The sequence below is a fragment of the Cucumis sativus genome, chromosome 5 (assembly GCF_000004075.3).
Source record: "Cucumis sativus cultivar 9930 chromosome 5, Cucumber_9930_V3, whole genome shotgun sequence".
NCBI lineage: Eukaryota > Viridiplantae > Streptophyta > Magnoliopsida > Cucurbitales > Cucurbitaceae > Cucumis > Cucumis sativus.
The window spans coordinates 3,654,359-3,670,604 of NC_026659.2; the positions used below are offsets into that span (position 1 = coordinate 3,654,359).

The following is a 16,246-nucleotide window of genomic DNA, read 5'->3' on the forward strand; positions in this document are numbered from 1 at the left end:
TTTTCATCGACATGTCAATATTTTTACCAACATTTTAACGGATTCAATATCGAAACAAGAGGACAATTAATATATTTCCATTATATCATTAAAAAAAATCTTTAAATACATATAATAATCATAAAAAATTTGAGACAATATAATGTTTACTTATTTAAAAATAACAAAATGCCTATTTGTTAATGTAAATTTAGTTTTTGAAATTTCTATTGTGAAATATCTACGAAAATACAATCAAAATTGTTCTAAAATTAAGGCATTCATATATTCATCCATATGGATATTTTAAAGATAATGAAAGGCATTGAAATTAAGATGGGAGAGTCAAATTGTGAGACAAAACTGGAAAGAGTTCCTAAATGAGACTGATGATGAGATGAATTATGTGAGATTCTTACCCCTTCCCTCTGACAACTCTCTATTCAAATATTAATCCTTACATTATTTTTCTTTTCTCATCTATTTTTAAAATAATCTTCATTATTTATTTATTGTCAACAAAAACTTATATGAAAATACCAATGCCTCTCTTTTGAAACCTGTCCTCCTAAAATCTGAAAATGCATATAAATCATACCTTCATTTTATAGGAATAAATGAAACAAGAAACAACACAATTGTTTTGAAATCATAATTAATCTCCAGAGTGGACTTTAGAAAAGAAAAGACATTTTGTTTTTCAAAGTCTCAAAATAAAGTTTGAAAGTTGCAGAAAGAAAATGTGAAGGGCAAAGGAAAATTGAAGGTGATGTCTGAGGAGTCTCTACTTATTAGTTATTACTGAGCATATTGATGAAAGGGTGTAAATTATTGTATTAAATACTCACAGATCATATTATATAGAGTAATAAATATACACCAGTAAATTCAATTCCAAATAAATAGATTATGGTCAACCTTTTTTAATGAAAATATTATAATTACAAACTGCCAACCTCCCTTATATATATATATATATAACTTTCACATTCAAATATATAAGTTAAAATATTATTTTATTTCCGATATTTTAAAATTGGTTCAATTTTAGTTTCTATACTTGTAATAGTTACCGTGGGAGTGAAATCTTTGATATTTTCAAACGAAACTGAATAAAAAAGTTTTCTTTTCAATAATATGTAGGGTGAGGAGAGGATCGAACCTCGTTTCTTGATGTTTATTATGCTCATTTTGGCTTGGAAGAGCCAACGGTGATAATTACTTCAAATTTCTTGGCTTATGAAATACTATTTACGATAAACTTCTTGGGACAAAATTTCTATTTATTTTCTCGATTACGTTAGTTTAGTTTTTTTTAAGTACATATGGGCTAAGGGATATTTAAACCACAAACATCTTGGTTTTCAACACATACAAATAGTATACGTAAAATAAAATTAATTAAACGTTAGTATCGAGGGTACTAGAACGAGTTAGAAAATAGAAACCTAATGTAGAGAATAATAATATGAAATGCTTAAGACAAATGTTAAAAGAAAATCTATTTGGACCCTGACTAAAACAATATCAACCCAATGAGGTTGATAGGTAATTTCCAATAATATATAGAACGCTTAGGTGTTGTCTTGTGCAGAGTCCAAGCGATTGTCTAGTAAAAACTGGCATCTAAGTTCTTTTTTATTTGTAAGTATCGTATTAGGTTCAATTTAAGTGCACTTGATGAGTCATTTTTAGCATAATTTTGGGCACCTTGATCACAATAAAGTCTACAAATAGACCTGCTGCATCATCTGTTCCAAGACAAAATGAAGGCTATCATAGATCCTTAGATAGTTGGATGTTTGTACTTACACTTCAAATGCCATAATTTCTCGATTTTAGGTTAATTAGTGATTTAAAATTTTACACAACATGGGCCAATTAATTCTATGGGGCATAAACTACACAAATGAGAGATATTATTAGTACACACAATTCCTACATCATATTTCCTTCTTTCTTATTTCATTGTATTGAATAATAATTTTACATACAGCTAATGGTTAAATTAAAAAGCAAAGCTTAAAAATGCATGTTTGCAAATCGTGTGTGCTTAATTAGTAATTTGTTAATACTTTTTGATGAACATATATATAGCCATAGCTTCTTCAGTTCATTATATTATGAGCAAGACAATCCAATGAACAAATCAGTCTGCATGTGATGATCAGAAGCTTGGCTATTAGTACTTTGGCTGCATAAATTACTCATCATATTTATGCCTCCATCTCCTTCAACACCTTCTTCTTGCCATGGCTTAGTACCACACTATAGTGTATAAAATCAAAGTCCATAAAATAAATGTACATTAGCAAAAGGAACACAATTTTATATTTTAACATAATACTCTAATAATAAAAAACCAGAAAAGTTTCCAGCCCATATGTGTACGATGAAGAAGGTATAAAGAGCACAATTGTCTTCAACGCTCAAATATAATAGTTGATGTATTCGGCTATTATAACCTACCGTTAACTACTACAATATTACTATTTTCTATTCATTCTCTCTTTGTTACATTGGTTATACCCAAATACCATAACGTTAACCAACTCAAAAACCCTTTGAAGTTTTTACTCTCATTTGCTACTACTATGAAATACCATAATTGAAAAACTGTAGCCTCTATAGAATGACTTGAAGGGCATGTTTAGCTCATAGAGTAGAAGTTGGGAGTGGAGTGGTTAACTCCTATTCTTGTTTAGCATGTGGAGTTTTTGAACTCATTGTGGGCTAGACGAGTAAAAAAAATATCAATTTGATGACTGTTAACTTCATGCACATGCGCAGTAGGCTTAACGAACTAAACAACTCTACTCCTTTTACCTTTCGTAAGCACAAAGGATTCAGTGGCTGCCTTGATTGAAAAGAAAAAAGATTCAACTCATCCTCATCAAAGTATACCATAAATTTAACTAAACAAAACTATATATATATCACACTCTGGAGTCACTACAAAACTTGAAAACTACTAACGAACATAGCCCCCAGGCCCCAAACATGACCTTGATATATTTTTTTCATTGAATTAACAGAAGAATCTTTCATTTAAAGACAATCTCAAGAATGCCAAATCTTAGTTTTGCTGTGATTTTCAGCTAGGTTATAGAAAAGATGTAACCTTTAAGAATAATTGATAAAAAATGACGCCATACCTTTGCAGATAACTTCAGATTTTCTTCTAAAAGAAGCTTTCCCTAATTTAACAAAATAAATAGATAATTTAAAATAATGCAATATCCAAAATATAACCCAAAGTAAGAAGTAGAGCAATACATATGCATATATACAAGCATGCATGGATTTTTCAAATGTCATAAAGTCAAACTTAATAAACAATTGCTTTTCTCCCATTTTTTTCTTAATGGCTTTTACCACCATTTGAATTTTGAGTTAAATACAAAGAAAAATAAGGAAGGAAGGATCAGTTTGATAACCATTTAGGTCTTATAGTCTACTTTTTCTCAAAATTTCTTATTCTGGTTTACATCTTTCTTGAGCAAAAGAGTTAATTGATAGACAAATTTCATGTTTTAAAAACAACAAACTATAAGAATTTGAACTCAAGACTGCAGACTGTATCTTATAAAAAAAACAAGTACTTCAAAGATAAGAACCTTTGGAAAGGGCTTTTATTGAGAATTTTAAATACCCCATTAACGAGCAAGGCAACAGAAAAGGTACAAGATTTGGAATAAGAGATTTACATAATTTCACCTTTACTTTTTGAAGTATGCATTGTTCACTAATTAACAACTTCTCAATCCAAACTAAAAAGCAACTTTTCTAAGTTTCCTTTATAAGCCTTCTATCATGCACAAACCAATGCACAAACCAATAAGAGCTACCTCCATATTCTGACCCAGATAACCCTCCAAATATTCTCACAATGATATACATGCATGGTCTGCTGCTTCAGCATGACCTTACATACCAATGCAAATAGTTGTCTTCAGTTATATACTCACGATCACCCCATGTCTAATGAATATGAGGTTTCAGTCGGAAGTGGAAATTAAAATTAAGCATTCTTTTCTCTGGTTACATTCTCAATAATCTCAGGATCTTTTTTGTAATTTCCCTCGGATAGAAATTCACCTTTCTGATTATCTTATCAATAAAATTTTACTGGTTCCTATGTTTTAAAAAATATAGTTAACAAAAGGGCACTCAAATGGGTTTCTAGTAGGCAAATTGGACTCACTTTAATAAGATTTGTCTAGTCCCAAAAAACATAGCTAACGGTCCTGTACTACTTGGTATTGGGAGTTAAGTAATTTCAAAAAGTCGGGTTTGGTCGTAACAATAGAGGTGGTAGGACTCTTTCCTTATTTGAGAGTGACTCCTTTAGAATCAAGAGGTATCTTAGGGTTTGGATCCCCAATCCTTTGGAAGGATGTCTTGTGCAAATCTTTCCATCAAATCTTTCCTTTCCTTCAATCATTGGACACCGATCTAGATTATATTAATAATAAGCACGGTTACAAAGGTGGATAGGCTGGAGATTGACCTAACATCTTTCAATCTAGCAATGCTGTATAATTTAGAGAGATATTACTAAGTGTGCCTATTTGACCATAGACCAATTGACATGCTAATATCTTCCCAAATATTCACAACACTTTTTTTGGTTGCTCTGAAAATTCTGTTGTTTCTTTTCATCCAAATCGTCTATAGGAGTGTTGTTCCTGCGTTAAATCTGATGATCATATTTTTCCTATTTGATTGTTTGAGCTTGCATAACGAGGCACAAAGGGATTTGGTGTTGCTTCTATCAAAGTTTCCCCCAATTTGAGACAAAAATCTATCCCAAAGTCCTTTTGAAACATAGCATTCCATAAAAGGGTTCTTAGCATGTTGGATAAGCTTTTAAGCAAGTTCCCTTTGCTGGTTGTGTGCCTTTTAACTATATGCTTTGTCTAAAAGGTTGAGGAAGACTTGGGCCATATTATCTGGTGTTGTGAGTTTTTGAGTGGAGTCTGGGTTTCTTTCTACACGTTTGGTTCAGTCATAGAGATGTTGGGCTATGATCGAGAAGTTCCTCTTCAATCTGCCGTTTTAAGAGAAATGTCATTTGTGGGAGCAAACGAAATAGTGTAATGTTTAGGGGTTGAGATGGATCGTAGGGAGTAGTTATGGTCCATTGTCCCATTTCATGTTTCCTAATAGGCTTCCATTTCAAAGGTTTTCTTTTGTAACTATTCCATTGACAAAATTTGTATAGCTAAAGTCTTTTCTTGTAGAGGGAGTCACCTTTTGTGTGGGTTTGATTTTTTGTATGTATGTGTATTCTAATTTCAATTTTTCTCATAAAAAAAATGTAATGCCAATAAAAGAAAAGATTCTGAGATAGAAATTCACGTTTCTTAAATATTTATTAGTCTTTCCTTTACCAACTTGACCACTAATCCTATACGTAATACCACTATAAATAAATGGTTACATTTCAAAACTAAGTGACAATAAGAGAATTAAATTAGTTCATCTATCTTATAAAAAGCACGAGATCCTCTACTTTTTCTAACGTAGGATTCTCCAATATGTAACCCACCTATGTCTACGAGAGCCTTTAGATTTCATAGTTTGTAATAAATTCTTTTGGAGGAGGAACTTAGTGAGCATCAAACAACCTATGGCAACTGTGTTTCTAAGAAATGAAATATGAGAGTTTAGTTGCTCTCATTCATTATGAAAAAAGAAAAAAAAAACTTAGACTGCACAATAACAATAAAAACTTTGTCACTTCACAATTTTTTTTTTAAACATTAGATTTTTTATTTTATGTTTTAGTAGAAAACGTGGATTAAGTGCAATTCAGACCGCATCTAATCATCGTTCTTGAATAAATTAGAAAAGAAATATGTTCCTCCATAATTCTTACTCCAATATTAATCAAAGATGATAAGTCTCTACTATTACTGTAAGGTCGATAGTTTAATCCCCACTATAATGTTCTTTTTCACTCAACTAAACAATTGAACTGAATCAGAAAGTAAGCAACTCTAAGACTTTTGATTAGTGAAATTAATGATAATTAGTTGGTGTTATTTTTGTAAAGGTTTATGGCAAATGCAAATTTAAGCTTTGTTATTGAACAAGGCTAGGGCTATTAGTTTGGATGTCAGTTTCTATTGTTTTATATGTGAGATGTTTAATATTTTGATGGACTTATCAATTTTCTAAATAGTTTCATAATTTTGGTTCTAATATATCAATTTTCTAAGAGGTCAAGTTGATTATGGTTGAACTAAACTAAATACTATTTTAGTTACTTTTGTTTAAACAATTTGATGATTAGATTTTGAGGATTACTATTTTAGATCATATATATACAATTTTTGTTTAGGTTGGATCTTTCTAGTCAAATTAAGATTTGGACTACAAAATTTAACTCATTAATCTAAATGAAGCTTCGAATAAATTTCAAGCATATCTAAGGGAATGATATTCACTCTCTCTTTCTATTGCACAATGATCTAAAGTTCAAAAAGAGAAATTTGTAATTATCTGACATGTGATGAACTCATAATCTTTCATAATACGAAAATTACCTTTTCAATCAGCTTCTCTTTTTGCTCCTTGAATAGCTGAGCCTGTAAACAAAATACAATTTTCAACATATATATTCTAAAGTTTAAATCATTTTAATGATGGATGATGCAATTACATTTACAAGATTTTAATTCCTATACTGTGAGCATTTTCACACAAAACGTTTTTATCAAAATTACTTCTTCACTTTGCTAATAAATTAAATGTGTGTTTTAATAGTAAATGATTTTACTATTTTTGGTTCCAAGTACGTGTTCATGAAGATGATGACATCTTAGACCATTAGGTTCTATGTTCATGAAGAGCTTTATGAGTTCTTGGCCATGCCCTTTGGGATTATGAAGTTGCCTATCCCCTTTGAAGCTTCGATGAATTAAGTTTTTTCTTTTAAGCACATAAACCATGGAATCACTATCTTCTATACAAATAATTTATCTGGCTAATTAACCATTTTTCTTTCGAACGCCCTTTAATCTCTCAAAAGAATATTAGTATATAGGATGCATGTGTACTTTGGATGTTCTTCCTACGAAGGTTTCATTTCTTTATCAAACACATGTTGGAAAAGCTAATAAAGCCATGGATTATTCTTATTAGATAATGTATAATTCAAACATTCCCCTTCAAGATGGTGTCTGTTTTGAGTTTTTCATTGTTGATTGAATCACAATTTTTTTATTAGATTAAATACCCGTGTGTGGGTTTTATAAACTTTGATACTATATTAAATAACAATAGTTTCCATCTCACGAAGTAATCATAGGCTATCTAACATGAAGTTTTATCTCAAAATCAATCGGCTAATGGAAGGAGTAGCTCATGCATTTGTGGGTTTCATGGGATATAGGAGGTTTTTCCATCTTTCCAACCTGGGATGCTCAATCTTTACTGCATTGATGTTATTTATGAGTGACTGTGTTAGTAAAATGGCACATTTTATTGCCCAGTAAAAAGTGTAATGATGTTTTCTATTTTGCAAACTTTTCGTCTACTAGGTAATCCAAAGCCCATATATAGTTTTTGACCTAGATGTAAAGTTCCCAAGTCATCTTTGGAGAACTTTTGTGGAGAAAGTTTGACACACACATCTTTGAGTATAGCATACTAGTCACTTGCAAACGAATACTAGACACATGTTTAAATGGTGATCATCCAAAGCAATGAGACCTTATTCTTTGTCCAACCTGAATTTGCATTCAACCAAATGAAAGAAAAGAACATTGTTGTATCTTTGAGATTGTATATACTAAATTGCCTTGACCACTAGGGACTTATCTAACTTACCATCATTTTCTCTCAGTAATGAGAGGAAAGATGATGGTTGAACGAACTACACAGCTTCCATATATAAAGAAGTTGAAGCAAACATTAATTGAGAATGCTTACTCTTTGTCATTGTACAAAGAAACAGCTGAATAAACTTTGGAGGAGTTGCCAATTTTAGGATGGAGAGGTCTTGTTTAATGTAGCTCGTATGCTTAATTAGTTTTTGTAATTTTTCGATGACTTTTTGGAATATGCAACGGTAACTGTTTAGAGAAATATATATTTTAAGAATATGTAAACTGTCATGTAATTTGATAGACAACATTATTTTCTAGACCATTAATTATTATTCTCTAGAAAAGTTTATTAGAGGTGTTCTCCACTCTTTGTAAGAAAAAAAAAACTAAAACCTCTGATCCGATTGAGTCAGTATCAAAACACACAATAGAAGAAGTTTCTCCAAAATTCTCTCTCCCTTCTAAATTCTTTCATAATTTTTCTTCACTGCCTCCAACAGATCTTGTTATGATCCATTCACAAAAAAGTTGATATGTGATATTAATTACTTACTAGGGGCAGTCTCTTTGGGTTGGAACGTGTGTTTTGGGATTGCTACAATAAGGTTCCACCTCAAAATTTAATTAACATTTGAGTTACTTGAGCTCCTATACTATATTAAATAAACCCGAGGAGGAGTAACTAGTCCATCTTATAAAGATGGTAAGAGACTCCTTTCAATGGAAGATTATCAACAAGTCTGATCCTCTCAAGATAGTGTATATGCATTCACCATTTTTAGATTAAATTTCAATTATTTATTAGATCGAGTATTTGTTTGGGTTTCATAGCTATAAGACTATATTACCTAACACATGGTTTCGTATCATATTAGATAAATCTATGATGGAGTAACTCATCTTTCTTGTTAAAATAGTGAGAGACTTCTTACAATGATTTTCAAAATGCCCTTTTAAGATTTTGTCTTTGTGGGTTCACCAATATCCTCGGATCGTATTTTAAAATTTCTATTGGATATGAGTATCCTGTTGAGTCTTCAAAGAAATTGGTTCCAGTAGCCCATGCATTTGGGTTTCATGGAGATATCTACTTCAAGGAGATTACTTATAAGGAGTTGTACTGTTCTTTTGGTGGGTTCAACTGATAGCTTTGTGAAAACAAACTCTCTGTGAGAGCTTAGACTTAAAAGGCTTACAGGTCCCAATGTGTTCATTCTTCCTTATAATTTCCATTACAGTTGTGTTTTGAGAATGATTCATCACTTACAAGATAAGTTGTTGCATTAAATCCCACAAAAGTTTTCTCAAAGGTTTAAGAGCGGTCAAGTTCTTACTTAGAACTTGTCGGGAAGTTAGTTTTCTACAGTTTTATTTCCCGTTATGAGTTGTATATATTTATTGTTGTTACGAAATCAACAAATAAATAATACAGAAAAACATAAAGAGAGATCAACACACAGGTATTTGTGGTTTACTAACATCGTTTGTTAACTAGTTCATGAGAAAAAAAGAGAACAATTTTATTAGAGAGAATATAAGTTTCAAAATAGTCTTTATATAGTATACTTCTCTAAACCCTAAGATCATAGTTGTAAATAACTACAAACAACTCAACAAATTGAATTCAAAGCATTCCACCTTTGATAAAAAAATTGTTCTCTTACAAAACACAAGAATCAACACTCGACCAAAATTGTTCTCTTTGACCCTTAATTATATTGAATTGTCTTGCTTTCAACATGCTTGAATTGACTAGGTTGGGTTAGAAATAAAGTAAATGATCTCAACATACCTCTTTCATGTATCAAGAAAAATCGTTCTAGCGAAGTCTACATTTCATTTTTCTTTCAAACAAACAACTAAAACGAAACAATAAATCGATCAACGATAGGTGCAATATTTTAAACCTTGATCGAGAAAACTCATCCCGGTATGCACGCTCATCAAAATTTAGCAAATTAAACATAAACAATCAACTATTTATTTTGTGGTAATTAAAAGCGTTCATAGTAAAGCACATATTCCAAGGTTGAAATAAAGAAATAAAGAAATAATAAAATGATCAAATTCTTATAATTCGCATAAAGAAGTAATCAAGGTAAGAATGTAAGAATAGTTATGTGAATTATTTAGAAACGTACCTTAGTTTCTCTGATACGAGTTAAGCTAAGTACCAATTGTCTTTCAATCTCTCGAATTTCCTCAAAAGAACAAGAATCCAACCCACGTCCTAAAAGCTTCCTAATTAACACCACATGAAAATTCAAAATATAATGCTCAATAATATATATGAATTACCTCCTATATATATAACATATATGATACTGTTTATGGTAAGCTTTCATTTAAATTGCATACTGTTGGGATTTCTCAAGTTGTTCGATTTTCTTTGCAGTCATCTCAGCTTCTTGCTTCAGTTGCTGCATAGACTCATGATCAGATAAGAAAAATTCATTAGGGTATTAAACTACATTATTGTTTCATAATTATATATCTATTCTTTTAAAAATTACAATATTATTGTGAATTAATAAAAATGTGTTGGAATGTTTGATGAAAACTGAGACGTGGTGGAATGGTGTACCCATAAAGGGAAACAAAAACATGACTCAAACACTACTACGACCCTTTTTCTACTCAGCGGCACACCCACTCAAAACTCCAATTTTCATCAAGTTTTTATTGGATTTTTTCTACTCTAATCATAATTTTTTTAAAATATTTATAAAATGATTAATCAAAACAAATGATAAAGTTTTAAAATAGTTTTTTTATAGTAATATGTCTGGGGATCCTACGTTCAAAAAGTACTCGAGAAAAGAGTTTGAAAAGTGTTAATATAATTAAATTAACCATAACCAACGAGACAGCTTAAGTTGATCACAATGTTAGTTATAAAATAAATGAGTTCCTTCTCCCATAGCCGAACCCATATTATGTAATATAAACAATGTATTACACATTATTAAAAACCAATTAACTAAACAGAATTATAATTAACCAACTAAAACAAGATTAATTTTCTAACATCTCATCCTATCAGAAATCGATTATTTATTATTCCAAATTGGTTGTTATATAGTATTTTGAATTACGATTTAATTTTATTCTCTCTCCATTAGAGAGTTTATTCATGCATGCACAAATATTTATCTATTAAACTTGCATCCTAATATAAGATTTTCTTTCATCATTGCCTTTTATATACTACATACATACCTATACAATACACATGTATATATAATCAAAATAAAAGTAGGCAGAATATGTTATCTAGTTCATTTTTTCATAAAAAACAAATTGTAACCTAATCCACAAAAACCCTATCTCATATATTTGCTTTAAGAAATCTGTATACAGTACATAATTCAAGATAGATAGCAAAATAATAAAGTAAAAACAGATTACTTTGAAAAATCGATCATGTAGGCAATGGTAACATAATATACATGGTCGAAGAATAGATATGACTTAGTATTATCAACTTCAAAAGATTCGATCTCAATCTCCAAATTTGTAAAATATAAAATAAGGTATTGGCAACATTTGAATTAAAGTTGATGGATAGAAAAGAAAAAACCTGCATATATCCTTCTGATCGAAAAGGGTTGCTTTGTCCGTCTTTCCCATGCTTTCGATAGCGTTCGATTGTCTTTTGCATGCTGAACCATTCAAAATATATATATTATGAGAAAAGAAATATAATTCAACTTCGGTTATATATATATAGCATTTTTACAAAATAATTCTTCAAATAAATGATAAATAAACCAAATTAGAATTAAAAAACAATACAATTACCTATTAATTAATTTAAAACCATACCAAGTATATCTTTATTGAAAGAAACAAAAAAGGAAAAATGGAAACATTGAAGTGAGTTAACAGGATACCTGTTATATTAGATTTGATTCATGTTCTATCGCTTCAAAAATAATAATGATAATAATATCACTAGACAACTTCTAATAAATGTATCAAACTCCTTTTAATAGAGATTTTGTTGTTAAGAATTATGCTTGTTTTTATCATAATTTTGATGTTGTTAATTAACTTTTATACATGTCTTAAAAATAAAGAAATTAATCATTTTAATGTTAATGTCTATAGAAACTATTGCTACTGGTGTAAAATAATAATCACCTTCGTTAATCAAGAGATTATATATATAGGAAGAAACAGTTAAACCAATGCTGAGAGTTATGATTAACAACTTACTGCTATATATACACTGATTAACACTTTATATACACTGATAATCTATCCTTTCAATTACTTGAAACACTTTAGTTTAGACACTTGGAGAAAATGACTATTAATGTATTTTCTTTGACCTAAGATTTAAATATTTATGAGAATTATCATATTTCTCTCTACATATATATACAAAACCTAATTTATATATTTAATAAAGTAAAGCTTCAATGTCTTAAAATGAATACAGAAACGCATAGATCCATAATCAAGCTAAAAATGATATATACAAGAATTACACAAATATATGCATACAAGAAAAGCTCAAATATTGATTATAAAAGCATAAAAATGTTAATTAAAAAAAAATAGTTACGCTAGCCTATTAAACATGGCTAGATTAGACTAAACTAAACTTCTTATTTTCAACGACATTCCAGAAACACTCCTTTTATCTCTTTCCATTCAAATAATTCAATAAAAGGGCCAAATAGTCCTTTTTTTTTTTAAGAAATAGAACATTGAGCATTGTACATTAATGTAAATGAAAAGGAAAATCACCAAAAACTAAGTACATTAATGGAAATGTTTTTTTTTTTTAAGTTTAGAAAGTGTGTGATAGGTTGCGGAAAAAAAAAAAAAAACTTGAGGGTCAAACCTTTAACCTCGAGATTATAGTAAGTGTTTGATATTAACTAAGTTATGTTCATTTTGTTGAGTGTCAAAATGAGTTTACTTTTTATTCAATCAAGCATTCAAATGGAAAAGAAAACATAATACGAGAAAAGAGAAATTTTTGTAATGAAGAAGTACTTTACATAAAACATAAAAGAAATAGCAGAAAAAACATTTTTAGAAGATAAAATATATATAGCAGTTATAGATCAACGTTGTTATTCAATAATTTTATCAAAAATATTAAATTTTCAATTTCTATTGTTTAAAAAAGCTAATGATATGATGAAAGTTCCTCGATATGATAGACTTATTAAAGATTCGAATAAGTTTAACTAAATATAGTTAGCGACTTACATACACTTTGCATTAGAAAAAATAAAGAAATTTTTCGCATGTAATGTCGTATTTTCTTCGACCATGTTAACACATAAAATGTGTTTATGATGTATTTTCTAGAGTACTGAGCAAGGATCATATCATAAATGTGGGCAAATACTAAATTACAAATAGGTAAAGCAAAAGGACATTTTATTAATTGCATGCAAAATGATAGTAATGATATATCGGAAAATTTGGCTAAGAATTCTTAAAGTAGAAAACATAAACTATTATCAAATAATTGTACTTTCAATGAAAAAATAGTAAAAAAGAAGTATAAGTAAATGATCATGAAAAAGGGAGAAAAAGAGTAAATTATGGAATGTACAATCACAAAATAATTGAAAATTAGCAAAAAGTGAAAGAAAAAAAATGGTAGAAAAATATCTTCTTTCGAATTTTGTTTTTTAAAGAGATAATTTCTTCTTATTAGTAAACTAATCATTAGAGATACTTAAACATAGTTATCTAAACTATACTTATATGAAATATTATTATTTTTACATTTCCCTTACAATAAAACCAAAAAATCAAACAAACCCAACATAAAATAACTCATACAAATATATATTAAATTGCCACTCTTAGAAACATCAAGGAAATGAAAATAAACAAGAGAGTTAATTAGATTATTATATCCCAATTTGCAATATATACTCCTTCCAATGCAACAAAATTAATTTAAATTAAATTAAAAGGATTTTTTTTTTTCAATTATACCCTCAAGAAAAGGGGGAAAAAAAAGGTACAATTGACCCATAAAATCATAGCCTTGAAACAACATAATAATTCAAATTAAAAAAAACAAGCACATAGGTTTTATCTTGGAAATTATATTAAAAACAAGAAAAAAGAAATTAAAAAAATTCCAGTTTCCCATAAGGGAAAATCTTGCAGAAATCTAAGAGGTACAATTTTGGAATAAATAAATTTATTCACAGTGAAAGGTAGATATTGTTTAAGATTTGAAGTAAAATTTTAAAAATTAAAAAGAAAGAAATAAATAAAAATCAGCATCACAACCTTTTTAGAATTTGGATGAATTCATCAACAGAAAATATAAATTAAAAAAAATTAGAACTACTTACTCGGAGCTTGAGAATTCATAGAGTCTTCCTTTCTGGGAGAAAATGATGACAGAAACTTCAGCATCACAAAGAACGGATAATTCATAAGCTTTCTTCAAAAGTCCATTTCTTCTCTTTGAGAATGTCACTTGACGACTCGTCGAATTTTCAATTCGTTTCATTTCTACTTTCCCACGAACCATGTCGTTCTTTCCAAATTTATCCCTTCAGAAAAACAAAAAAAAAAAAAACCCATATATTATTTGATATATATATATATACAGAAACCCAAGTAGGATAATTAATTCCAAAAAAGAAGGAGGAAAATGAAAATTATTCTCACTTGAAAGGGTTAATTGAGAAAAATCAGAAAATTATGGAATGATTTTTGAGGTAGTAAAGGAAAAATATGGGGGGTTTGTGCAGAAAAAATAAAGAGAGAAATGAGAAACACACCAAGGGGTTTTATAGAGAATCATAGAAGAGTGGAGAGTGAAGAAGAAGAAGAAGAAGAATGAGAAAATTATAGTGTGAAAATGGCTGGAAGAAAGAAGAAACCCTAAAAGAGGAAGGAATGGGAATCTATCCCCATTTCTCAATCTCACCCTCAAAACCAATAAAAGCATTTTTTCTATTATCTATTTTCTCTTTTCATGCATATTATTATTATTACTTGTTGTCCTTGACTTGACTAATTACCAAAAATAACAATAAGTGTTTTTTTTCTTCTTCTTTTTAATAAAAAAAGAAATAACATTTATTATATATACTTTACTTTCATTCATTTTCCAAAATTTAAGGGGGAAAACATTATTATTTTCCCAAATCTCACTTATTGCAAGAAACATATCTTTTGGAAAAGCAAAATGAATTTTTGGTGGTTGGGTTGTTTTTATTTCTTACCTAAATTTTAAAATGGTTTACCAAAATTATTAAAATACATCATTATTTCATATTTTATCAATTATAGACACGGTTATTAGTATTTACGATAGATCTTAAACGATTGGATTACAACAAAATTTAAATTATTTAAAATGTAAAATTTGGTAACATTCTTGAAACTTATGGACAATAGATTGAACGTCAAAATCTAAAGACCAAGAGTTGTGTTTGTTTTTTGTTTTTTTTTTTAAATAAGTTCGGTTTGAAATTAAAGAAGTTTTGATTGAACCAATAACTTTGAAAAAGTGATTATTTGTTAATTATCACTGACTTATGTTAGTTTCACTAGTAATAAACTTGTTAAAAGTAGAATATTGATTGACATTTATGATTAATTAATCGCTTTCTAATTTGAGCATTTATAATTATAACAAATAAATATTAACACGTTTTCATGAATATTTTAAATTAGTCATCTAAAACATCTATTGAACTTGATTTCTTATCACTAACAACAATAAAACTATTTACAAATTATATAGAAAAAAAACTTAAATTAATTATAAAAAATTGATAAATTATATATATTTCAAAAGTCAAAGGTGATGGAGGATTATTTTTATACCATGGATTACATATTTTAGTGTTGAGAATTTGTTAAATAGCAGTTAAAAGTTGTTTTGATTCATAAACTTTTATTGAATTAACAATTTAGTCTCGAAATTTTATCAATAAGAAATTAATTTTTATACTTTAAATTTTATAACAATTGGATGACTGTACTTTAATATCTAATCATTTATAAATGAATATATTTTAAAATTTGTAAAAATTTAATACTTTCTAGACATTAGAAAACATCACTAAAAGAATAAATGACCATTTTTTTTTATATATTTTTGTTAGTTAACATTTTAAATTTTATCGGTAACTATTAACACATTCAACCCCAATTTATTTTATTGGGTAAGAAACCTTTTAAACCTTTGATATATAAGTACTAAATTTGACATAAATTTGAAACTACATAAATTATTAGAGTTTAAGATCGCTAAGGATTGCAAAATTAAAAATACTATACGATGATTATAAATTAAAAGCTTAAAGACAAACAATGATAAATTTTAATTATAGTTAGAGATTTTTATAAAAAATAAAAAAAATTAACAAACTATTTATGGTTAATTTTTGTATAAAATATAAATATTTTATTTTTGACCATTTTTCTTA

The 16,246-nt window shown here is 28.5% G+C and overlaps 1 protein-coding gene across 2 annotated transcripts; it reads right to left on the minus strand.

Annotated features, from left to right (window-relative positions):
* Nucleotides 1-1,881: 1,881 nt before the first annotated feature.
* On the minus strand, nt 1,882-14,756 carry LOC101212323 (MADS-box protein AGL42). 2 transcript variants are annotated; one of them, XM_004143596.3, is made up of 8 exons: nt 14,588-14,756; nt 14,153-14,356; nt 11,395-11,476; nt 10,173-10,234; nt 9,956-10,055; nt 6,531-6,572; nt 3,135-3,176; nt 1,882-2,247 (listed from the first exon to the last, which is right to left on the minus strand). In XM_004143596.3, the coding sequence occupies exons 1-8, from the start codon at nt 14,608-14,610 to the stop codon at nt 2,101-2,103; spliced, it is 702 nt and encodes a 233-aa protein (XP_004143644.1). In that variant the 5' UTR covers nt 14,611-14,756; the 3' UTR covers nt 1,882-2,100. The 2 variants fall into 2 exon arrangements, with proteins under 2 accessions (XP_004143644.1, XP_011654887.1); XM_011656585.2 differs by having other exon boundaries at nt 14,475-14,751.
* Nucleotides 14,757-16,246: the final 1,490 nt, after the last annotated feature.